Below are 26,002 nucleotides of genomic sequence, written 5' to 3' on the forward strand. Positions count from 1 at the left end.
AAAAACCCATCTGAACTAAAATACTCGCACTGAAATGCAGTGCGGCAACTTGGACGGTGCCTACATCATATTTAAATTTAGGCACAGACCTTTTCGAGTACAACCATCTTTCACTATTGGACACACACAGTCAGGCCTGGATATATCAAACCAGTGAAACCGAATACTTCAAATTATTCCCTACAGCCCACCATCTTCGTACAATTCACAGTGGTAGTACCGCCTCACTGTTTGACTAGCGTTGTGACAAACCTCCATAAACGCGACCGATGCGATAGCAAGCTACATAGCCAATGACAAATCAGAGCCAAGTTTACCAAATGCAACTGCGATGATAATACAACTAGCGCCATCTTGCGGCGAGCACGCCAATCCAAGCAGTAAACTAGCTGTGGCCTCCGAGTGCCATGCCGCTGGAGCCGATCATGGAGTCATCCACATACTCTGTCCTCCCCCTAGCGGGCCCTATTTTGGACCAGTCAGAGCCCCTTGCACGCCTAGGCCTTGGTTCACTTTCTTTCACACGTGTGACGAGGTGGCCGAGCGGTGTGCGTCGCGAGTTCTCCATCTGTCTGCATCATGCCGAAGCTTGGACAGAAACATCGGGTGCTTAGTATAAATGACAAGGTGGAGATTGTCCGTGCCATCGAGAGAGGGGCAAAAGTGTGCTGGCATATATGAGAGACTTGCCGCTCTAACTACTGTGTGCGGCATTTGGAATGCCAGAGAAAAGCTACTCGGCAGTGCTGCCGCGACTGAGAAGAGATATCGAGTACGAGGATCAACATTTCCGGATGTGGAGGAGGCACTGGTGCGATGGCTGAACACAGCTCGGTCGAAAAACCTACCAGTTAGCGGACCTCTCCTCGTTGAGAAAGCCCTGGTTTTCACCTCACAGCTCAACCATGACAACTTCGTGTGCAGCAATGGCTGGCTAGCCAGATACAAAGCAAGACACGGAATAAGCACGAAGACCGTAGCTGGAGAAGGAGCCGCGGCTGACACTGAAGGTGCAGAAGATTTGAGGAATGGCTGGCTTGGTCAAATTTTGGAAGACTATACGCCTGACGACATATTTAGCCTCGATGAGTCCGCGCTCTTCTTCAAGCTACTGCCGAATAGAACGCTTGCGTTCAGGGGAGAACCGTGCACCGGCGGCAAGCATGCCAAGGACCGCATTTCAGTTGCATTCGCATGAAATATACCTGGAAGCGATTAGCTGCCACTGCTAGTCATTGGCAAGTCAGCCAAGCCAAGGTGCTTTAAAGGTGCCCCACTGCCATCAGGAGTCCTTTATAGGAATAACACCAAGGCATGGATGACTGGGAAGCTTTTTGAAGAGTACGTGCGCTTCATTGACCACCGTTTTGAGGCGAAAGGAAGAAATGCTGTTACCCTTGACAACGCATCGACACACGTTGCGGTGGATGGCCTCAAGGCACTGAAGCTGGCGTTTTTGCCACCAAACACCACAGCGATTGCCCAGCCCTTGGACCAGGGCATCGTTACAGCTGTCAAGCAGCTCTACAGGAAGCACCTACTGCGCAGGATGCTGCCTGCACTGTAATGCGGCAAGGTGTACGCCACTGACCTGCTGGGTGCGATTTACCTGCTGGAAAACTCATGGCGGCAGGTCGAGTCTGCTACCGTGCAGAACTGTTTTAAGCACGCAGGTTTTCGCGAAGTGTGAGCGGGTGACGCAGACGATGCAAGCGATATCACCGGCGTCCCAGACCAAACATGTGAGGACCTGCTGACTGAAGTACTTGAGAGGGAACGTTCTTCAGAAGGCATTACCTTCTCTGAATTCAGGGACGTCGACAAGTAGAAACTTCGCCAGACATGTCGGAAGAAGCCATTGTTGCCTCAGTGATAGCTCCAACTGACAGTGACGACGATGACGACACCGAAAGTGGCAGAAGCTGCGCGGACTGAGCGTCATGCGGCTGTTCGCTGAAAAAAGGGGGCTGGCCGAAAAGCTGGCTCGGGGCCTGAATCAGTTTGAAGCTGCTGTTGTCGCTGCCAGAGCACCGCAGCGTCGGACTAAGACTACCGACTTTTGCAGTGCAAAATAAAGGCTGCATTTTTTTTCAACTTACTACCCGTTTCCGCTTGTTTTTTTGGCAGGTAAGTAATTTTACGCTACTCCTGTTAAGCCATAGTACCGTTTAGTATGTACTTTTTTAGAGTTCCGGCCAACTATAGCTTAAGGGGAGACGCTCCTCGAAAAAACTTTTTTTTTTAATAATGAAGTCAGAAGGCTGAAATTCACACAGCTGGTATAAATTGAGCTCCTGTTTCTATATATGTAATCAGTTTTTTGATAGCTATAGTAGTTCAATTGATATGCTCTATGAAATTTATAATTATCACCTTTCTTGTGCACACAATTTTTGTTAGTAATTATTATGACAGAGCATTTTAAAATACCCTGTGTAGTTCATTACAAGCCACAGAGTGTTGAAATCTAGGTGAAATAATTTTTATCTGCATCTTTTTTAACAAAATAATTTTTTGAAATTAGGGTGTCATTTTCTTTTGTTAGTCAGTACTTTGTTATGAAATTATAATAAATATATGATGAGACTAGATATATAAACAAGATTTCATCACTCTATACACTCCAAGGAACATCTGTGCAAAATTTCATTGTGATCCAAGAACTACAAGAGGAAAAAATTGTGTGCACAAACTTCAAAAATGGGCAAAAACACCAATTTGAGAAAAACGAAATTGAAAGTTTATTTGCATGTGAATGCCAAAGTTCTCGCTCATATCACTTCAAACTTGGTGCAAATGTAGCTCAAAGTGTTCACTACTGCACTAAAACACTAGAATTCCCCTGCTGCATATGTTTTGCCCTCACAGTTCTTGCGAACTGAGTCCTCCGTACGGGCTCGCTTCACCTGGCTGCGGCGATGAGACTGCGCTTCAGCAGTCAGCTTGGTCGACATCTTCTTGATCCTTTTTTGGTCGCTTTCCAAGCTGAGTCTGATCAGCTGCTTTGAAGGGAGGACACCCAGTTCTTCCAGCACTTTTTCAAAGCTGGAGTGACCCCTATTAAACCACAGCACTGCAATGGCGGTGGCAGTCTCCACTGCAGTCCGTGAGGCAAACCGAGTCTTTGGACACAACATCCAAATCTTGCTGTTCAGGGACTGCGTGCCCCTGTACGGGCACGCAGTCCGGTTCTTGCGGAGACGAAAGTTGCGTTTCTTCTCGTCGTTCATTACGGGAAACTTCCGATAAGAAAAACGAACGCAGGCTAGTCCTAAGAGGCGATGCGATGCGAGCGGATACGAAACTGCTGGGATGGCTCCACTGCACGGCGGCAGCCAATGGCGGTCTCGGGTTCGCGTCACGTGACGGAAAACACGCTCGGAAGACCGCAGGAAAAACATTTTTTTTTTTTATATTTTCCCGTGCAGATACGAAACTGATGGATGTACCAGTCGAAAGAAGAAGGCTTTCGCCACATTTTGCAAATGGCCGCAATGGCGGCAAGCGCCGATGCGCTGAGCGGCGGCAGCTCAAAGATGGCCAAAATTTGGCAGCACTCACGATTTTTTCGGTCACCGCGAGTCATTTGGACGCGTTTTTAACTAATTTCTCGTACAAATTTAGTTTTCATATTTCGCTGCATGAAAGTAGGATGTTCAAAGATGATAGTGCAAGCAAAAACAGAAAATCGAAAAATTTCGAAATAATGCCGATTTTTCGACCCGCGTCTCCCCTTAACAAGGTTTTACTGCACTGCATGAAGGTACACGAAAGTAGCATTCTATATCTAGCCCAATTGCACCAGCAATCCAAGCTGCCATTCTAAGAGCAGTGCCCTTGTAATAATGCGGTGAAGCTAACATATCTATGTAAAAGCCCGGCAGCAGCCATTTCAAGATCTTTGCTGCCGAAGAATTTGCAGAAGCCAAGACTACCTTAATTTTGATGAGCAATTAGAGTTTATAGTGTACTAGCAACAGGATAAAACGTCAGGAGGCAGTAGCTAGTCCCAAAACACCATCCATAGCAGCTTTATTGCAAAGCAGTTTATACTTGGCAACGCAATGTGAGCAGTGGGCTGCAGTACACTGACAGGTGGCACCTTGCTAGTGCAATGTAGTTGCGCTTCTGAACTAGTGAGAAGATCACTTATTGCCACTTTTTGGACACTTATATAGGGATATACTAAACTCATTTGCAACCAATTTAGAGTCCAATACATCTGGGTTTGACCATATCAACCTGACAAAGCTTACCTGATCACTTCATTACACAATCATTTACATTCTTCTAAAACTATGATTCAAGGGCTTAGCCGTTGATTTCTGAATGTTAAATGCGTACACTGTTGAGTGTTGCATACATATGTTGTCCTACAATTCACAATAGTTCCTTGAAAAGCGGAGCTGTGCAGCCAGCATGAAGTGACGGGGGACTGTGGCTTTGTAAAAAAAACTGCTTGAGAGATTCCTCCTGCAATCCCCAAATCTGCGCATTTAGTGCAAAGCAGGAGAAAAGAAACAAGGAAAAATGCGGCCAGTTGATTTAACAGCGAGTGTGGTGGTAAAATCGAGCAACAGCAATATAACAAAGGGCAAAGACTCACCATCTGTCACCTCGCGCGGCATCTCCGCAGGTGGCACTGCAGCCACTGTGGGCGATGTCTTGGCAGGTGCAGGAACCACTGGGGCAGCCTCCTCAGCCTCTCTCCTTGCTGCTGCTGCTGGCGGTGGCGGCACTGCAACTGTCACCGCAGCCTGAGGCACCTCTTCCACAACCACATGCGTCCTAACTTCTGCGGCACTGTTTCGTGTGTCCACCACTTCCGCTACTGGCACTGCGCTGCTCTCTGCATCGTCAGCACATGCCGGCGCCTCAACCGGCTCAACACAAGTTGCCGGAGTGGCAGCAGACTCTGCTGCCTCTGTTGACGTAATGCCCTGAGAAGCCGTTGCATCGGCAGCTCGTGGTTCAGCCACGGTGGCCACGGGTGCAAGAGGACTGTGTGGCTCTCTCCTCTCTTCCGTGGCGACAGCAACCTCACTTTCTTGTGGACTGACTGCTTCTTCAACAGGAGTGGGAGGTTGCTGCTGTGGCTGCTGCTGCTGCTGCTGCTGAGGAGGAGGAGGAGGAGGTTCTAGCACCGGGGTTGGAGAAACTTTTGCTGGCGGCGGACCTGACGAGGCCGCCGCCGCCACCTGGGCGGCAAACATGCCTGCAATGTCGCTGGTGGCCGACGCTGGCTGTTCCTGGAACGGGCAGCAAGAACAGGTTCAGCAAACCAGAGAGTGGGCAAAGACTGTTTTCGACATTTGTGTTACCAAGTGCATGCAATCATAGAATTTCTCAAACAGGGCCACTACGAAGACAGCCAAGAAATCATCTTTGTATCAACATAGGCATGTGAACGTGGACAAATAGGCTACAGTATGTTATCACTGACAACCCCTAACATTTTTCTGATATCTCACATTTCCGAGGTTAGTGGCTGTTGCCGGCCCTTGGTGTTCAAGCGGCTGTTCTGGCAGCCCACAGCACACAACAGTAGTTCATACCACTCTTTCGTGCTGGCAGCAAAGCAGTAGCCGTGACAAAACAGAGTCTGCCTCTAACAACACGAGTGTCAACCATTCTATCCCTACATGTGACCCTGCTTCCAGGGCTGAACTTGAGCACATCACTTGACCAGAGACAGTCAACCAAGATGTCCAAAGATCAAATTTCATAGAAAAAAAAAAAAACTACTTCGTGTAAACACTTCTGATTACCACTATGGTGGAGGAAGGGGTTTGCAGTTTTGTGACCCTTCACAGTCTTCACATACAATGGTTACACTGACAATAGCGGCAACAGGTGTTTAATGGCTGTACTGCCGTTGGTACTTCAAGGGCAAATGCACGGGCTTAGACAAAGCAGAGATGTGAAAGCAAGCCTGCCATTGCAAGTTCACTGAACAGCCCATTTCGGCAACGCTTCAATGCATAGTCCACACAGTCCGTGCAGTGAAACATTCTCAAAACATGGTGGGGCCATTGCTGAGACTGCTACTGTGTCCCACTGCAAAAAGTGCCTCGTGTCTAATACGCTTCTCTTACGCTTGAATTCTGCTTTATTCCATCATGAAGTGACAGGATTCACTAAGAAAATCTTTTAGTTCTTTGTAACATACTATAGTGCGCTGCCAACTTGTTTTATCCTGCTCAATAAAAAAAAGATGTTTCCCGTCTGTTTCATTGTATACAGATGCGCCAAAGGTCATTCACAAGTTAATATACCGGGCGTCCCAACTAACTTGAACCAAGGGATACAAAATAATACATTTGAGGTAGGTCAGTGAAACCAATTGCATTCAACTGCCAGCCTCCTTGCGCACTACAGGCGATTTTTTGTTTTGCAATTACTTAATTAGCTAATTATGTTAATTTTTCTAATTGATTAAATATCGACTTTACACCAAACATGTGAATTGAAAACTTGTAGAGCAGCTCCAGAAACCCCCATTCCATTAATTGCGATAAAGAAAGTCTCACGTGTATCTTTTTTTCTGGGCTCAAAAGAAAGCGCGCGAAATACAAATAATACCACGTGACTAGTGCATTTGAGCGTCGCGATTGTGGTGCTCTCAGTCGTGGTTTGAGCGAACGAAATTAGCTGCGGCCGTGTCTCCTTTGCCCCATTAAAGCGGCAGGCCGATATGCCTGCGATGGCTTCTTCGCCCGCCTCCGACAGCCGGCCCACGTGATGGTGCAAGTAGCACCCAGAGCGGCGAGCCGACACCACCGGGATTTTAACAAACCCTCCTTCTCTTCCATCAGCGAACTTTACGGCAAACTGAGGAGCGATAAGATATCAGCCACTGAATCTGCGCATACAGGCTTGGGTAAAGGGGAGAGATGACATGTGACTCGACTAAAATTAGCGCTGCACCTTCATTTGCCGGATCTTTATCGTCATCCGCCTGTCGTGATGTAGGTTGCTGCGGTGCACAGGCCTGGCCAAGATCGCGGTGACGACGGGCGAGCTCGAGCTCGCTCCAACCATCGCCAACATTTCTGCCTGCCGCTGCAACGGGACCATCGGGTCACGGCCGCAGCTGATTTCGTTCGCTCAAACCACGACTGAGAGCACCACGATCGCTGCGCTCAAATGCGCTAGTCACGTGGTATTATTTGTATTTCGCGGGCTTTCTTTTGAGCCCGGAAAATTTGATATACGTGAGACTTTCTTTATCGCAATTAATGGAATGGGGGTTTCTGAAGGTGCTCTACAACTTTCCAATTCACATTTTTGGTCTTAGGTGAATATTTTTTAAATTAGAAAAATTAAAAAAAAATAGTCAATTAACTAATTGCAACACAAAAAATTGCCTGTAGTGCGCAAGCAGGCTGGTAGTTGTATGCAACTGGTTTCACTGACCTACCTCACATATATTATTTTGTAACCCTTGGTTCAAGTTAGCTGGGACACCCGGTATATACATGAAGACTTTTAAGAATGCTCTTTTTGTTCTCTCTGCTCTATAAGAGAGGTGCATGAGAGCAAACTCAACGTTCTCCATGACCACTTGCAGCAAAATTTAAGCTATCTGCTGATATTTTTTTTTGAACATTTTTATTCAAACTGAGCAGTGATTGGGTGCTTCATTGAAAAAGCAGACTACAAAACCCCATATTTTTTTTACGAGACTTGCAAGTTTCAAATTCTGCCAAAAATCCCGATGAATGTGCAGTTTCAACTCTAGATATATCGCTATAATCGCCCAGCATTTAGTCGGTGCCGTCTTTCACAAAAGCACAATGGGCAATGGTGATGGTGCTACGGCCGCACCTTTTGCGCCGCTTCCCCTCCCTCCAGAGATTGCGATGACGATAGCATTTATTTCCGAAGACCACACGCTGCGCCCCCTTGCAGATTTTTCTGGCGTCATTGGCTTCAATGTCTTTCATTATAGGGTCATTTTTTTTACTTACATTAGCTACACTCGCGTAGCAAGGAACCATTGGTGGTGTTGAAGTTTTGCTACACTGATGTAGCTGGTGTAGGTTAAAAAATAGTCCTTTTCATTCAGATATTCAGACAAGTTTCCGTAGTAAATATCTTCTGTGTAGTCGAAATATTATCGTATCCAATATGTCAGAGATAATTGCACCATTGTATGTGGTTTATTTTTACAAAAGAGCTATAAAAAATTTGGAAAATCCAGAGAATTTGATTGTTAGAAGCGATATATCGTTACCACTGGTATCGTTAAGTAGATTACACTGTACCGTTACAGCATTTATATCACCAATTTAGGGAATTCTGGCATTACCAAAATTATGGGGCACAGCTTGCATTACTGACTGCGAGAGTCAACAATCCACAAGCTGCCGAATTTTATCCTAATAAGGCCACAATGTTTAAACCCACGGATGCTATGGAATACTTTGCAGCTGGCGATATCAAAGAGCCCAGCGCCTGCAGATCTGTAGACTATCAACAGTTTCCACTCACCGAAGTTGCCGGAGGCGTCTCGGCAGGTTCAGAGTTGATGTCATCAAAAATGTTGCGCCCTGTTGCAGGGTCCTTAATCTCCAGGATGCGTTTTTGCCGCGTCTGCAGCGGAGGTGCTCCCTGCTGATAGGCATGCTGGCCCCGAGGCGCCTGCACCTGGGGCGGGGCACCGCCACTTGGTAGCGGCACGGACATCATCCCTGGTGTGTTGTAGTATGCTTGCACTGCTGATTGGGAGCAAGAGCAGGTGGAAGAAAGAAGAGAGGGGGAGAGGGGCACGCATCATATAAACAGTACGTGAAAATGCACGTGCACGTCAACATCACACAAACGGACACCTCGAGCCAAGTACAGTACAGCCCACTGCTGAAGAGAATGTGAGATCGCATGTCCTGCTCGCTTTGAAATGCGCTGCCGCGGACTACTGATGAGAATGGGTGGCATCATGTACATGCCGGAAAACCGCAGCAAAATTTGTGCCATTGCCTTGCGCCACTGTTTACGAAGTGTGGCAGCCTTTGATTGTGCTGTACAATCATATACAGGACAAACTCGAAAAGACCATGAAAATGTGTTCAATATCTAAGTTATTCACAAACAAGACCCTGGAGCCTGCTGGGTGAGTCTAAATAAAAGCAGTGATTAAGGGGGGATATTGCTCTTAAAGCTATTTTTCTTAATTTTCGACCAAACTTGATAAAACTAGGTAGTCTGATTCAGTTTCTTGCGCTGATTTCAAATATGTAACTTTTTCTAATTGGCCAATTAGTTCAAAAGATAGATGAAATTGTTCACAATTTGCAGAAACAATGAAAAAGTAACCACACTAAAAAATTCATATTGACACTTTGCTAGGTACTAGAAAGCACAATGTATACAATGTTAGGAGCACTTTGTTGATAAAACAAATATTAGCGATGTTATAGCATTTCAAAGTCCACCATTCAAATGTGGGTGCCCTACTGACTGACCTAGAGTAAAATTAAAAAATTTTTAAAACGTAAATAGCAAAATCTGCTCCTAACATTGTGTGCTTTGCACTTTTAGCTACATGCCACAACAAACATTATGGTTCTACCTCCATTGAAGGCAGAGATATCGCTTCTGCAAATAAGCAAGAAGTCAAGAATCTGTGTTTTGAGAAAACGAGAAAAAAGAGATTGGCTCTCTTGTAATCAAAAATGTAGAGAATATATTGCAATATTTTGCAATGTAAGTGAGTAGAAGGCACTAGGGATGTAGTCAGACTGACTATGGCCACCCAAAGGGCGTTTTTTGAAAGCGTGCTGCACGTCCGCAGTGGTCTTGCACTTGTTTGCAGATGCCACTGCTCGGCGGAGGTCTTTCTCTGCCACGTACTTCATGCTTGTGTCCCAGGGTTGAGGTGCAGCTCTTTCAATATTGCTGCAGAGGAGTTTTGGCAACCAGCATTAAATCTCATAACAGCCTCAGCCACAGCAGCTTGCACCGTGAACAGTGAGGCATGCTGTTCTTTTCGTGCCAGTGACCATATCAGGGAGTGGAGACATTCATTGGCGTTTTGAGTGCTGCCCCGTTGGCACCGCTCAAGAAGCCTTTCATCAGACAGGCGCTCATAAATGGGCAACAAGGCCTCACATACTTGCTAAGGCAGATTGTAGCGGTGCTTAGGGGCTGTCTCACCTTTAGCTCTTGCTACATTTTGCCGGCACTATGAGCTCGGTCCTGGTGGGCAATAGCTGTGGTCCGACACCAAGTCATTTGATGTTATGTAGCGATAAGTGGCCATCGCTGCCCTCTTCATTCCTTGCACATCACCCTTGTGAGTCTTCAGGGCCCAACCATAGCAGCTTGTCAACTTTGCCACTAGGTCCGCGGTCAGTTTGCCTTTACCACAGAGGCTCTCCAAACCAAACCAGGGCCCTTATGTTTTGTGATGAGGTTTCGCAAGCTCGTGCCCATCCGTTTCTGTACATGGTTGATAGTCTTCTTTCTCAACTGAAATGTACCCATACACCCGGGCGTCCTGCAGCGCAAGAAAAGCGCGGCTGTCACCATCTGAGAGTAGGGTGGTGTATCTCAGGTTGTGCCGTTGCAGTGATCTCTGGAAGAGGGTGAGAGCAGCCTCAACTTTCATTTCACCAGCCTTCTTGGTGGTGTTTTTCTGGCATGCATGGGTCTCCTTCCAAGCCTTGTATGCTGGGTCATCTTTGCTTGGGGCACGCTCGCAACCAGCACAAAAATTACTCAGGACCACGTAATCAAGAACCAGTCCTGTAAACAGCTCGATGACCGTGCCGCCGCCGATATGGGACGAGTGGCCGCGAGTCATCCAGGAACCGTCGTATGACACAGCAATGTTTCTGGGATTCGCAACCTGCAACTCATCATATACCGTATACACGCGTGTAATGGCCGCACTTTTTTTTCCGAGATTGGGGTGAAAATCAGGGGGTGTGGCGATTACATGAGAAAAAAGACAGCGAAAAAAATTATTTGCGGTGGTACCTGCCTTTATTATTGCAAAAAACTCCTCGTCCTCCTCCGCTAAACTCGTCGAGATTTCAGGCTCGTCCCGTGTCCAAAACATCACTCCTCGTCGTCGTCCTCCTCCTCCTCCTAACTCATCGGGACTTCAGGCTCGTCCTTGTCCCAGATGAGGTCATCCTCCGTACCGTACTCGAGAAGTGAGTCTTGAACTTCCGGAAACATGCTCTGCTTCCCTCAGAAAGCGCGCCTCTGAACATTTGTTTTCCTGAGGGCATCTTCTTGGGAGCACCATCGCCGTACACAGTTTTCGTCAACACCGAACTTTCGTCCAGCCGCTCTTTTTCCTTATTTCGCGTAGTGAATCACTTTCAGCTTAAAGTGAGCGGTATAGCTAACATATTTTCCCATCCAGGAAAAGGAAAATCTTCAGCTCACGAGCGCAGAACAAATCAGGGCAGCGATGCATTCCGATTGCGAGATCGCACGTGATATGCTTCGGGCGATCGAGGAAATGGCTGTAAAACAGAGGAGCGAACAGACTTGGATTGGACTGGATTGGATTTGCTGGCCTCACCCTTTGTAACGGGCGGGCATAGCTGCGGCTAGGAGCGCCCCCTTTGTAACGGAGGTGGTGGCCGCTGCCCCCATGGTAGACTTTTTTTTTTCCTCAAATATTTTGTTCTTAATTCTTATTGGCAATTCTACTTCTAACCTTACGCTTCATTTTGGCTTTCACTTGATTTTTGGGCCCCAGCTGGCGGCAGTAACCACAAAACGTTCCGTATTTCTTGCACCGCACAGTAGACGGCACTGCCCAACTTCCTGAAACTCATGGTGCGGCTTTTACTCGGGAAATTTTTTAAGTTCTTTTTTCCCAATTTTCTTTCTAAAGTTCGGGGTGTGTACGCGTGTATACGGTAGATCCCGGACTGACTGCGCGCACAGAGACGTTTCTTCTCGGCAGCAAGAGCTGCCGCAGGCGCCAGCTTCTTCTTTATGTACCTTTGCCAAGTTTTGTTGTGGAGGCCACGGTGCGAAAGGTTCATGGTCGCAAAAACGTCATTGAGTGCCGTTTGTCGATTCCCAGTGGCTTGCATCGCAAGCGCAGCAAGGACGTCCACAACGAACGGGTTGCGCTTCTCTTTTCCGTTCACACGGGGCGAGCTCTACGCCGACGCATTCGATAATAATCTTTATGACGAGGCCATATTCACGTTCACCTTTCCCTACCGTGACGCTACCGCCCCACACCTTGCACTTCACAAAACGACATCAACGCGAGTCCAAACTGACGACAACGAAGCCAGTCTCGATGTCCGATGGCACGGCCGCAACATTTTCAGCGCGAGTGAAAAAATCTTTCGCTTGGTGGCCGGTGCTGACGAAAGAACTTGTAGCTTTTCTTGGGCTTTTATTTCTCTCTGCAACAACTCCGTACGCTGCAATATTTCGGTGTCGCGCTGAATGCGGCTGCTGTCCGGAATGCATTTACTCGTCGGCGATCCGGTTAGGCCTAAGTCCACTTCGGTACTGTCCGCAGCTTCGGCATCACTTGCTGTTGGCGGCGGACTATTCTCGACGCCGGCCGAAGGAACTGAGCGCTTCTTGAAGTTGTAGGCCGATCGTTTCTTCTTTTTGCCAAACTTGTGACTCATGACAAAGTTCGCCGTTGCTTTTGACATCGTACCGCACTCGTCACAACCCTACGACTGAACAAGGAGAGACGTGTCGCCTGCGGAGAAGCAGACGACGGGAACTTTGCGCGGCCAATCACCGCGTGCTTTTCAATCACGTGTGCTGGCTCGACGAATAGAACCGCGCGTTTGGACTTTTATTATGCCCAGATTTTGATGCCACCAGTAAGCTGGCGGAGGCACTTGTGGCGGGAAATGGGAAAAGAAAAGCCGCTCTTTCCAACGAGACCAAGATGGCTGCGATCGCGTGTGTAGAAAACGACCTACGCGCCTCGGGAAAAAACGTTTTTGCGCGGATTTCAGCTGACAGTGATGCTATAAATTGATTCCGTGGCCCAAATACTGCACCGCGAGATATAAAACTTGGCGAGTTAAAGGAATAATAGCTACAGATGCTGAAAATGTCAGTTTCAAAAAATTTTAAAGTGAACATTCAGCAAGAGATTGTAAAGAGAATTTATTGCACTATGCATTAAGTGAATTTAACATGAAGCAAGTGCAGACAGTTTAAAATGGCATTGCGAAAACTGCGCTGCCACCCTGCTGGGGTGGCGCAGTGGTTAAAATGCCCGACTACTTTTCGGAGTACACGGGCCAAATCCGACCACTGGCGGCTGCGTTTCGATGAAGGCGAAACGGAGACTGTTTTGCGTGCCGTGCAATTTCAGTGCCCGTTAAAGATCGCCAGGTGGTCAAAATTACTTCGAAGCCCCATTGGTTTAGTTCTTAGTCTTGTTTCTTTCCCTTTGTCAGCAAAAAATACTCGATTTCTTTCCCTCACTATATTTTCTCTTCAGCTCTTCAAGCACATTAACGATGCCAAGTTCGTAGCCATGTCTCTTGCAGCCTACCTGCCAATTCTATAAGTGGATGCACTGCACACCTTTACGATCAGCGTGGATAATGCACAGGCATTTTCAATATCTGGCCATCTCTGTGCTGCAATGCCAGGTTAGTTAAGAATTCGACAGCAAAATTTCAAGCCCAAAGTCGAAAATGGTTGCAGTCTGTGCCCATGCACCTTTTCGCCCACTGAGGTAGCATGCAGCATGTGACAGGGGACGCAGTGGTGAGATCTTACTATGTCAGAAATGTGAAAAGCTTCCCCAAAAGGCCAATGCCCTGCAACGTAGCTCCCCCGAGATGTGGCACAAAGATGCATGGAAGCAATATTGAGGGTTGTCTTGTTCTAGCGTGGAAGTGTTTTCTTTATACTACACATTTTCTTCCCTCGATAGGACCATGTTGACGCCTCGAGAGTGCATTCATGGAATCTTCGTGGTTAGCACTGGATGCGAAAAATTTGTCCCGAAGCATGTGTGTTGCATTGAGTGTATGGCACACAACCATCTAAGGTTATCATGTGCCAAGCACAGAGATAAAACTTTTTCTAACTTCCAATTCGTTAGAGACTTTTGTATCCTTTAGAAATACATGATAAGTCAACAAAAGCCCTCGCCTCTAAAATGAAAGAGATGTATAACTTGGTAAACAGTGTAAAATGTTTTTCCTTAGTGCTTCAAATTTTCTACACGAGCATGAAATGGTTTGCAGCGAGGCTGCCTCCACATATTTTGGTTTGGTTTATGGCATTAATGCTGCAAAGCGACTAAGACTACGCGAGACGCCATAGTGGAGGGCTCCAGATATGTCGACCAACTGGGCTTCTCCAACGTGCACCGACATCACGTAGCACACGAACCCACTGCTTTTCACTTCTATCGAGAAACTATCACTGCAGCTGGGCTTTGAAACCCGAATCCTTGGGCACAGCAGTCGAGCGCCATAACCACTGCATTGGAGCGCTGTCTCCGCATGCATCACATAAAGCTCTGTCCTGTTTGGCAGTATGAAGTTATAAATTGTGTGCCTTATCAAAAGACTGGATGAAATCATTTCTTTGAAGGATACTTGGTGAGTTCACTATTTCCATTCTCCCAACACAGGTTTTACCAAGTGCAGCTTATTATTTACTTATATTCCTAGTGGACTGCCATCTATCCCTTATTTTACAATGCACTAACTTCAAGCAATCTTTAAAGGGTAAATTTACTTTCTTGATTTGTTTGTCCTGCGCTTGAGCCACGCATACGTCTGCTCTCTCATTGCCGTCGATTTCGACACGACTCAGGCCCTCAATGCTTTATCCCTGAGCAATGGCTATTCGTTCTCTATGATGCTTCCAAGCAGTAGTGTGACTGCCTTTCTGGGGTAAAAAATTGCGAGTATGCTAACGCAGTCTGTGTAAACAGTGCTGTTTGTAATTTTGTCATTTACTATTTTCCTAAAGCCACAGAGATGACGTAACAAACGGCAGTCGAAATGAATGAAGAGTGCGAAATTATTTTCCTTCCATCTTCCATACCCCAACCCCCATTTCCACCACCTCCATTTCACCAATCTAGCTAGTGGGGATACACACTGATCCCCTGCCCCCGTTATAACAGCCGCAAGTAATTGTCACGTGAGTTACGCGTGCCGTTAGGGAGGTTGGTAAAGGAGCGGGCTGAAGAAAGCGTCGGTGGCGGCAAAGTATGGCATACCCGACACAACCGTGCTGACTATATACAAGAATCGGGAGAAGGTGTGGAAACAACTGCAGCAAGATTCTTCTTTGCTGTCACAAAAGAGAATTCGTGCGTTGAAGTACGAGAACGTGGACGCAGCACTCTTCAGATGGTTTTGAGAAGTGAGGGCTCAAAGCATACCAGTAAGCGGCCCCATGCTCCAAAAGCTAGGAGCCTCAATACTCTTCTAGGCCAGGACGACTTTAATCCACTTAATGGGTGGATCCAACGTTTCAAAGACCACCATGTCATCAGCTGCAAAGTTGTGTGCGGTGAAAGCGGAGAAATGAACGACGTGTCCATCGCAGCCTGGCTCCGCTTAAATTTAGAAACTATGCTCTCGTCATATGCAGACCGGGACATCTACAATGCTGATGAAGCTGGCTTATTTTACAATCCACTGCCCAACCGCAGTCTCGCGCTGAGAGGCGAACCCTGCTCTGGCCTCAAGGCTTCGAAGGAATGTATCACAGTGTTGTTTTGCGCAAATATGGACGGCCCTGGTAAGCGTTGCTTGTTCATAATTGGCGAACCGGCGAGGCGACGTTGCTTCAAAGAGAGAATACCTGCCAGTGACATACAAAGCCAAAAAAGCGTGGATGACGCAAAAGATTTTTACAAGCTGGCTTTGCAAGTATGATGAGGATATGGTGGCAGAGAAGTGGCGGGTTGTGCTTATCCTTGACAATTGCACAGCTCGTAACATTCAGCCAAAGTTGACTGCAGTCAACTTGAAATTTTTGCCAGCGACACAACCGCTAAAAGTCAGCTCCTTCACTAGGGCGTCATCGCCACTGTAAAAGCACTCTACAAAAGAGGTTTGCTGAACATACAGCAGCAGCAGCCCCTCAAGGTGCATCTAACGGGCGGCAATTGACATGGTTGTTGCTTCGTGGTGGAAGTTGAAGGCCAAAATAAGCAAGTGCTTTCAAAAGGCTGGCTTCATACGCAACGCCGAGGCTCTTGAAGCTGAGGAACAGGAAGACTTTGTCGATGAGGCGATGAGGCAGTCAACGCTGACGTGCATATGTAGACACTGGCGAAAATGAGCTGGCTGTCTGCGAGGAAGCGAGCACGGACGATGCGATTGTCGAAGCGGTGCGCAGTGGCGTGGAGCTTGCGACCGAAGATGAATTGGACGGCGAGGACGATGTAGACCCGATGTCAGATGTGGCGTGCAAGGACACGCTCGAATGCCTGAGCTAAGTGAAAATGTACTGCGCGAGAAACAGCTTGAGCGACAAGGCGCTTCAGTGTTTAGGTTTTGTTGCGAATGAGATCGTTCGGAGTGCAGTGAAAATACACCACCAGACGAAAATCACCGCATTCTTCTGCTGACAATGCACTCGTGAGATAAACATTGTTCATGCTGAGTTGCAATGTGTGTGTGTGTGTGTGTGTGTGTGTGTGTGTGTGTGTGTGTGTGTGTGTGTGTGAAATGTGCAATAAATTGTGTTTAAAAGGCAGGTTGCCCGTTTCACATGCGTAAGAGCCTAAAAACGCTTATAGTGCAGATTTTCGCAACTCCCGCAACTTAAGTTATAAGTGGTCTACACTGTACTCCCTACGCATCACTCTGAAAATGAGGCTCATCCCTTGGCAATGATACACAGGCAATATTTATTCACTTTTCATGGTTGTAATTTTGTCGGCTTCAATTTTTTATGTCACCATTCTGCTGAGACTCAAGAACTTGCACTGGCTGAAAATGAGATATCGTTTCTTTTTGCTTTGAATGCAAAGAAAACTGAATACAGAGTTGTTCACACTGTCGCATTCTCAAAACCGGTTCCTCAGGCATCTGCCCACATGCCCTAAGTAGCGCTTACCACATGACAATGGCGTCCTTCACATGACACCACTACTACAGGGAACTTTTTTTTTTTCTTTTCTTGGCAGAGCCCACATTTAAGCAACATTGCCAGTGTTGCTATAGCTCACACTTTAAAAAACACGTTCACATTTGCTGCTGAACCCCTCTCCTGAGCTTTTGAGATATTCAACAGTAAATGGTATAACCACGAACATTCTTTTGCTTTCGTTTAGTCATTCTGGGACTTAACGTCCTGAAGCAATTAATGTCATGAAAGGCACCATAGTGGAAGGCTCCAATCAATTCCTACCAGCTGTAGTTTTTTTTAACATGCACCGACATTGCACACCACAAGAATTTCATTTAACAAGCTTTCTGCCCAAATTAACCAATCTGATATGTATGCTGCTTCCTCTAGGCGTTCTGTCTGCTCTTGAAGGCCGTTTTGTGGTATTTGTGCATGAGTGCGATTTTTTTTCAGGCATAACTTGGCGATCCCATATGGTTAAGCTTTTCTAGTTTATATATCTGTACATAATCTGTACGAGACCTTTCACACACAGTGGCATGCAGCTGTGGCTGTACTGAGGCAGGAAAGTCTGCCATCTCGTATGTACTTACTTTGCTGGGACTGGAGGTAGGGCTGGTGGTGGTAAACAAACTGTGGTGCTGGGCTGAACTGGCCTGGCCGCTGAGAGGCATACGGCTGCAATGAAGAGGGCAAGCATGGAAACGACCCTGCGACAGGGCAAGCGGGTTCAACACGGTTCACAGTTTAGTAATGCAGGAGCCATTTTAACAGCTCTTATGTGTCAATTTTTTCTTATGTCACATAGGATGCAAAAGGCAATCCCGACAGCGCGCCAATGTCTACACTCTTCAGCCACGGTTCCCGCGGCCGCTTTTGGCTTTTATCGCAGTGCACGTGAATTATTAAATTATTTCAATACACTGTTCGTCCATCTTGGGACTACTAGAAGAATAGATTCATTTTGCTTTCGAAAGCTGCATTTTGGCATTGGAAGAATGCAATTTGGTGCAATTTTCCGAGAACTTTGGAGCACTGAAATATCGATTTAAAAGCGCTCTGGAGCATGAGGCTTTTAGTTTACAAATCGTAGTTACAAATCGTAGATTGAGAAACAATAAAGGCAAGTTAGTGTGTGAGGCAGCAGCAAATGGTGCATCACCAGGGTGTCTAGCAAACCACTATTTTCAAACTCTCCGACTTTACCAGGTCTATCCTGATTATTTCGGTTGCAATTCCCTGACAAGTGAAAAAGGCTCAAAAATATGGCTGCTCATGATGATGAGCATATACAAATAATTCCCGACAAAAAGCTATTCATATTCTGCAATTTATAATAGTCATCATCATTTCAGCGTGACTATACCCACTGCAGAGCGAAGGCCTCTCCCATATTCCTCCAATTAACCCAGTCCTGTGCGAACTTCTTAAACTCATCCACCCACCTAGTTTTCTACCACCCCCTGCTACGCTTTCCTTCCCTTGGAATCCAGTTCGTAGCCCTCAGCGACCATCGGTATCCTTTCTTCGCGCTACATGTCCTGCCCATGACCATTGCTTCTTGATTTCCATTAGAATGTCAGTGACTCGAGCTATTTCTCTGACCCACTCTGCACGTTTCTTATCTCTTAACGTTATCCCTGCCATTTTTCTCTCGATAGCCCTCTGTCCTCAACTTAAGTAGAACCCTCTTTGTTAGCTTCCACGTTTCAGCCCCATAGGTAAGTACCGGTAAGATGCGACTGTTATAGACTTTCCTCTCGAGCGATACCGCTAAGCTGCTAGTCATAATCTGGGAGTGCTTGCCAAATGCGCTCCATCCCAATCTTATTCTTGTTATTTCATTTTCATTATCCGGATCTGCGGTTACTATACCTGTCCTAAGTAGACATATTCGCCTACTACTTCCAGTGCTTCGCTACCTAGCATAAACTGCTGTTCCTTCCCTAGGCTGTTAAACATTGCCTTAGTCTTCTACATATCGATTTTTAAGCCTACCTTTCTACTTTACGTCTAGGTCACCAATCATTATTTGCAGCTCATCTCCTTGGCTACTTAGCAAGCAATGTCATCAGTAAATTGCAGATTACTGACGTATTCTCCATCTACCCTTATCCCTAACTGCTCCCATTCCAAAAGTCTCTGAATACTTCCTCTAGGCAAGCTGTGAATAGTACTGCGGAGATCGTGTCTCCTAGCCTAACACCTTTCTTTATAGGAATTTTGGCAGCGCCCACGGCCACTAAAGGAAACTGCATCTAAGTTACGAACTTTCAGATTATTGATAAATGTGCAATCACCTGGGAAATAAAATTAGCTGATGACCTGCAGTAGCGAAAATTCTTGAAGATAACAGCCGTAGAGTCAAAGGGAGACGCGAGTCTTAGAACTGTCGAAAATGGTCAAATATTGATTGAGAAAAACTCATTTTTACAACGTTTATCCGTTCGCCCACCTGCACTCAAATTATTAACGCTGAATTCGGTCAGGAAATGCAATAAAAAAATGACTTTCGAAACGTCATGGCAGCCACGAAATGCCCCCTGAAAAAAAAAAAAATTTGTTCTAAATTCCCGCGCACATCGCCGGCATTGCAGCCAGCCGATTGCCACCATCTTGGGCTTGGCTTGAAACTGTCTTCTTTGTGCACAATTTGCGCTCTCAAAATGGCTTCACTCAAACGAAGTGGCAGATAGTGGCGGCGCGCGCAGATGTTCCGAAGACCGTTTATGGTCTCCGATTGGCTTTCACTACTGGCTGGCGTACAGACGCATTTTTTTTTTCTTTCTGTTTTGCGTTCACCGACGTGGCTGCCGCTTCGTGCGTGACTGTGTTTGCGCTTCGTGTTTCCCTACGCACCACTTTGTGCAGAGTTTTTCCTTGCGATCGAGATGCCAGGAAACAATAGATTGTAACGTGCCCACAACGAGCCTTTGGAAGCAGATGTAAGAAACGGGCGTGGAACAAAACCCAGAAGACGCCGGCCATAAACGTGCTGTCGGGGCCTGCGTTACAGCCGGTGCCAGACTTGTTAGGTGTGCAGGGAACATCAACCATGCTGTCCGACGGCAACACCGCGGGTTCAAATTACAACGCGAATTGTGTCCCAGATCACGGTACACTTCAAATTGACGACGCCGCCGCCGCGTACTACTCTACGGCGGAGCAGGCGCACTGTGTTGAGTGTCAGCGCAAAATCCGTCCTGTTAGGGAAGTCAGCGACCCAACGAGAGTTTTACCTTTGCCAGAAATACTTCTAGAAACTACTTTGGCGTCAGCGCGAAATGCGATGCCGGTATCAAGTTCGTGACTGCGGATATAAAAGTGTGAAGCAATTTTTATCGCGCATACGAAGCGCGGAACCTGTGGCGAGATCACAAAGAAATGAGCAGTCAACCACTCGAGTGTCACAATGGACCTTTTCAGGGCTACACAATGTTTTGCATGGTGGGGCTCAGGCCTCCTTGGCTCCGGACCGCTAGTTACCTCAAGAAACATTCCGGGCTCAAAATACTGTCCTTGCAACTGGGTACCCTATCTAGCCCTGCGCTCTCGTTGGATAAAAAGAATTTAACCCATAACTTCGAGAAAATATCTTTTACAATTCCATCATGGATGGAATAGGGACTTGTTTTGCAGGAGGACAGATAGTGAACGTTCAAATAAAATTTGCAGCTGAAAATTCTTCCCAAAATTTTATGCAGTCAGTGTCAAAACTTGAAATGCAATTTTCTCAACTTCATATTTTTTACCAACATGACTAGCCTTACGAAACTTTTTATTATCTTATTGTGGCATAACTCTAACGAGTCATATACTGCTGAATTCAGGAGCAATTGAGCTGTGCAGCTACTCTATTTTGATGTTGCTAGGTAAATATCAAATTTAGGTTAAGTAATGTCAGCTAAGTATATTTTAAAATTACGGGCATTTATAGTGGGGCATAATGCACTTCACTGACAATATAAATAGCATAGCTCCACATGGCAGGTATCGGCTATAGCTAATTTTAATCGGAATAAAATAATACTGATGGAAAGGATACTAACGACCCGTAAGAAATGACCTAATTAGACTAAGTTATGTTCCCATAGTATGAGAACTAATTAAGATAACGTGAAACAAATTACATTTTTGAAAACAGCAGGAAGAAATGTGTGTGCATGCCGAATTTTGTTTCAATATCTAATAAAAAAATTTGGTTTTAAGACCGGTGTCTCCCCTTAGGATGGGAAAAGAGGAAAGAAAAATAAAGTGATTTCCAAAAGGTGATGACTGCAATAGCAGAAAGCTTCTACTAACTGTTTCTAAATGACGCGACAATTCATAAGCACCCGAAAGATGCCTACAAAACCAAGTCACTTTTTGAAGAGGAGCTTCCCAACTACTATGGTCTAAAAGCTACAAAACCAGATCACTTTTTGAACAGGAGCTTCCCAACTGCTATGGTCCAAAAGCTTTCAGCCTCAGAACACGTGAGCCGCCCACCCAGCAAAAAAGGCAGGCCAATCAGAGCCAATCCAATCAAATATGTACACATGTGCCTGGCTGCACAGCTCGCCGATCGCTTTCGCGCTGGCTGCTGCCGGCGCAGTTATTTCTGCTTTTTGTTGAGTACTACTCTCACGCAGCGCTTCCACATATTTTATTGGGCGCCCAACTCATGTGCGTATTGGTTCTTCTACTGTGCCAGCTCAGCCATGCATTGGCGTCAAAAGAACATATCGCGCCTCGCTTTGCGGCATGGCAGCGGCCGCGCGCTCAGCAAGAAAAAAAATGCATTAATAACATACTTGCTGTGCACCAGCTTAAAATGAAAATGCACTGCAGAATATATCCTGCCATTTTCACTGACTTGGCGAAATTTTTGATGGTTTCCATGGCATTTCCCAGATTTTTCCTGGTGCATGAAATTTCCCTGACAATTCCCGGTTTTCCTGGTTGCTAGACACCCTGATCACTAAGTTCGTACCACTTTCCAATGTTTAAAACAAATGACCAACCACGTTATACAGTCGAACCTCGTCAGTGAAGTAGTATTCATGCAAATGAGTCTTCTGACAAAACAAAAAATGTGCACCAATAAAGACGACACAAACTTGTGAAAACACTTTTTTTATATTAAAAGCTTGGTATAAACATGAACTCCCGCCTTTCGTTGGAGAGCAAAAATGAACGCAAGTGAGGATTCTTCCTCCGCACAGAAATTTAATTTAAAAATGTTCAATCTTAGCCTTGTCTGTGGCCTCTACACCATTCAGAGCGCGCTCTTCTCTTTCTGGTTTTTCGTTGTTTTTATCACCTGCATCATCAGCGAGAATCAGCTATCGATGATTTCTTGGTCGATAATTTTGGCCTCCACATACAGTGACGCAACCACGTTGTTATCAACAGTGATGAACGACGTCCTAAAACATAAAATTGGGAAGCGCCAGCTGACGTGGTGACAAGGCTAACACGTTTCCAATCTTCTTCATGGTGCCTTTGGAGTAAGTCTTCAATCGGCACTTCAACTTTTTGCTCGTCTTCAAGACTTTCGACATGCTAGGTACAACAACGAAGCCCGTGGCAATGTGTACTTTTTTCACCTGCTCTCGACCGTCCTAAATAACTTTCGTCACAAGCCAAACTACGCTTCTGCATTGCTATTTTGCTCAATGGTGTCAACTCTCAGACTGAAGCGCACGCACACCGATCAGGCGAAGTGAGAGGGGCACGGCAGGAATATGCAGCATGTTGGTACTAGTTTTTGTTGCTGGCCCTAGATGGCCCGGCACACGAACGCAAGGGCGATTACACTTTCTGCAGTGGGCGATTCAAGCGGCTGAAAACTTGCGTTCCCTGAAGCTTTTTCCCCAGCTCCTTTACGCATTTTTTTGCCATTTGAATGCAAAAAACAAAGACTGCTTCGCTACAACAAATCGAGTGTTGCATTTTGTTTCGTTATACAGACAAAACTCCCATAGATATAAAGCACACACGAACCAAACTGATTTTACTCCATTTTATCCGATAATTCGCTAAATCCATGTTAAATATAGCAAAGTTCGACTGACGACTATAACGACTGGCGATAGGTGCAAACGACTTCAGGCAGTTTGTGCGCATTTTGACGGGCAGATCACTCTTAGCAGCAATTTGCACCACCAGCAGCGCTGCTGCAGATTTTCACACATTTGCTCTACAAGTGACTGCCATTTACTCAATAAGACTGCATAGCGTAGAATGCTGCATCATTTGGCAAAGGTGATACTGAGCTAGACGCAACAAGTGTACAAGCCCCGCCACACTTTTTTTTTGCAGCCTTGCGATTTCAGGGGAGTCTGCTTACATTTTCACCAGGCTTAGATTTGAGTAAATAGAGTACTGAACATTAAGTAAATTGCCCGGGGCCTCTAAAAATATTTTGTTCCATTCAGAAATTTGCACTTGCGGTCTTTTGTTACTGTGGGTGTTCCACTGCACTGCACACAAAACTCAAAAAGAACAAAAAAGTGAGAGGGTAAAATAAATGGGACAGTTCCCCATTGCAAATACTTACGAGCCAAGCAGCATCAGTGATCTAGAGACAAGCAGAGTAATTGCACATCACGTAAGCAGAACAAATCAGCACTAAAATGGCAGCGTTCACAATTAACCGAACTTGGCATGCCACTCAACAGAAGTATGCCTTGATTAAGTACAGCTGCAGAGTCAATTGCAAGAGGGCAACGTCAAAAGCATAGACTCAACATTCACTACCCTTTAGCACCTTCAAGAACCACCTGCAATTATAACTGCGACAGCATCACATTATGGTTACTCTAACTGTGTATCCTTGGCGAGAATAAATTACTCTTCAGCACAGCAATTGGGGCACACTGATGTGCACATCATCATCATCCTGACTATACCCACTGCAAGGCGAAGGCCTCTCCCATATTCCTCCAATTAACCCGGTCCTGTGCGAGCTGCATCCACTTGATCCCTGCAAGCTTCTTAATCTCATCCGCCCACCTAATTCTCTGCAGCCCCCTGCTACGCTTTCCTTTCCTTGGAATCCAGTTTGTTGCCCTAAGCGACCATCTGTTATCCTTTCTTCGCGCTACATGTCCTGCCCATGCCCATTTTTTCTTGATTTCCATTAAAATGCCGGCAACTTGAGTTATTTCTCTGGCCCACTCTGCATGTTTCCCATCTCTTAACGTTATCCCCACCATTTTTCTTTCCATGGCCCTCTGTGTTGTCCTCCACTTAAGTAGAACCATCTTTGTTAACTTCCACGTTTCAGCCCCATAGGTAAGTACAGGTAAGATGCAACTGTTGTATACTTTCCTCTTTAGCGATACCAGAGTGCACATGCCAGGGCGCTAGTGCACTCATCTGACAGAAAGGCGAGTGGAAAACGTCAGGAGCTGACAACAGCGTAGCCCCAAACAGGAGCACTCGGGTGGCGCATGCAGCACACTGACCAGGTTCATACAGTTGCTGAGCAGGATGGGTGGCTGGGGCAAGTGCTGGGTTGCTGGGTAGCCGGCCGCCTGGTTGGTGAAGTTGGTCATGAGGGCTCCAGAGTAAGCGGCCGTTGCCACGGGAGGCTGCGGTGGGGCCCCCGGAGGAGTGCTCAGGGGGCTCAGGCCCAGCTGGGCAGCCTGGGCCAGAGGAGGTGGCCGACCGAGGGGTGCGGGCCCACCCCCTCCAGAGGGGCCCCGCCCACCCGCTCCGCCCACTTGCTGTGGCCCAGCCTGCACCTGCCACAACCCACTCATACTCTCCGATCATCGTACGGCATCAACAGCCAGCTAATGGCGAATTCTGCTGGTCAATCCAGAGCAACTTTTACTGCTCCACATTGCAAATGCACTTTCCCAATGGTTGTTTTAGAGCAATTCCCTCTGCAGTAGATCGAGCTGATCTCCTGGACACAGGCAGACTACTTAGCCATCACTTCGACGGTGCAGTTCCATCGCCCCCAGAATGCTCAGGCCAAGTTTGTTAGCTATTAGCTTAGTATGATGTTATCAAATCATGCAGCATACATGCAGCAGAACTCCAGATTAACTTATCTTAAGGTATGCTGGCATGGGCAAATCATTTTTCACATCCACTGAAACATGGCCCCTACCACCAGGTTTGAGAAAAGGTAGTCCTGCTCAGTAGCCAAGAGCTTTAACTGCTAAGTAAATGCTAAGTAATAAGTAAATGAATGCTAGATGTCAACAGTTATATATCTCACCCCAACCGGATTGAATGCCGGCTGAAGTAGCTCAGAGCAGCAGTAGCAACAATGACGAAAACGTGTGATCTACAGAGTGTTCCATAAAGTATGTTCTCTGAACTGCATCACCAACTACCGAAAGTCCCAACAATCATGCTGCTTCAGACTACACTCATGTTGCTACTATCCGCTACTAACTATCGGAATGAAGCGGTATGCATAAATTTATAAATTTCATGCATTTCCATTTCTAGCACTGAGCTTTATTTGCTGCAGCCAGCAGGGCTGGCAAACTGCGGCACACCTCAGAAGTTAACTGCATGATACAGCTCATTTTTAAAGCACCGCTACATATAAAAATGTGGCAGGAGAACGCCAAGTTCACCTTCCAGGAATGTTGGTGCAAGACAAGTTCTGCTCAGCACCCTGTTGAAGCAGATTCATGTTTTGCTGGTCAAACAGGAGTGGTTCACTCCATGGTGGACTTGGCACCCCACCCTAAGCCAACCAGCAAAATTCGCCATGAGTAAACCTTCCGCTAGTCTATAAATGACTCGCATGCCCCACACAGGAAAACAACCTCAAGAACATAGTAGCCAATAAGCCAAGTGCCCACAAAAGCAATTCTTTTAGCAATCTGTGAAGATGCACTGAAGGCAAAATTTACAGCCTGCCAGTTTTAGCAAGTGCCTCTTACTGTACAGGCATTTTTGCTCTGAGCTTTAGTCAATTTTACCAGAG

General features: G+C 46.4%; 1 protein-coding gene and 1 pseudogene across 15 annotated transcripts in view; one reads left to right on the forward strand and one right to left on the reverse strand.

The window, feature by feature from the left end:
* Positions 1-26,002, reverse strand: part of LOC146196490 (eukaryotic translation initiation factor 4 gamma 3-like) — a 111,758-nt gene that overhangs the window by 53,411 nt on the left and 32,345 nt on the right. For 10 of the 15 annotated variants that reach the window (XM_084598244.1, XM_084598242.1, XM_084598243.1 and 7 more), the window contains exons 6-9: positions 24,516-24,794; positions 17,658-17,742; positions 8,494-8,720; positions 4,607-5,249 (exon numbers count right to left, since the gene is read on the reverse strand). In XM_084598244.1, the coding sequence (XP_084454370.1) occupies positions 4,607-5,249; positions 8,494-8,720; positions 17,658-17,742; positions 24,516-24,794 (1,234 nt within the window). The remainder of the gene's footprint in view (positions 1-4,606; positions 5,250-8,493; positions 8,721-17,657; positions 17,743-24,515; positions 24,795-26,002) is intronic. The other 5 variants (XM_084598234.1, XM_084598237.1, XM_084598245.1 and 2 more) reach the window with 3 other exon arrangements.
* Positions 13,899-16,561, forward strand: LOC146196491 (uncharacterized; annotated as a pseudogene).

The sequence above is a fragment of the Amblyomma maculatum genome, chromosome 3, assembly GCF_055883805.1.
Source record: "Amblyomma maculatum isolate TAMU_Amacu chromosome 3, ASM5588380v1, whole genome shotgun sequence".
In the NCBI taxonomy this organism is placed as follows: Eukaryota; Metazoa; Arthropoda; class Arachnida; order Ixodida; family Ixodidae; genus Amblyomma; species Amblyomma maculatum.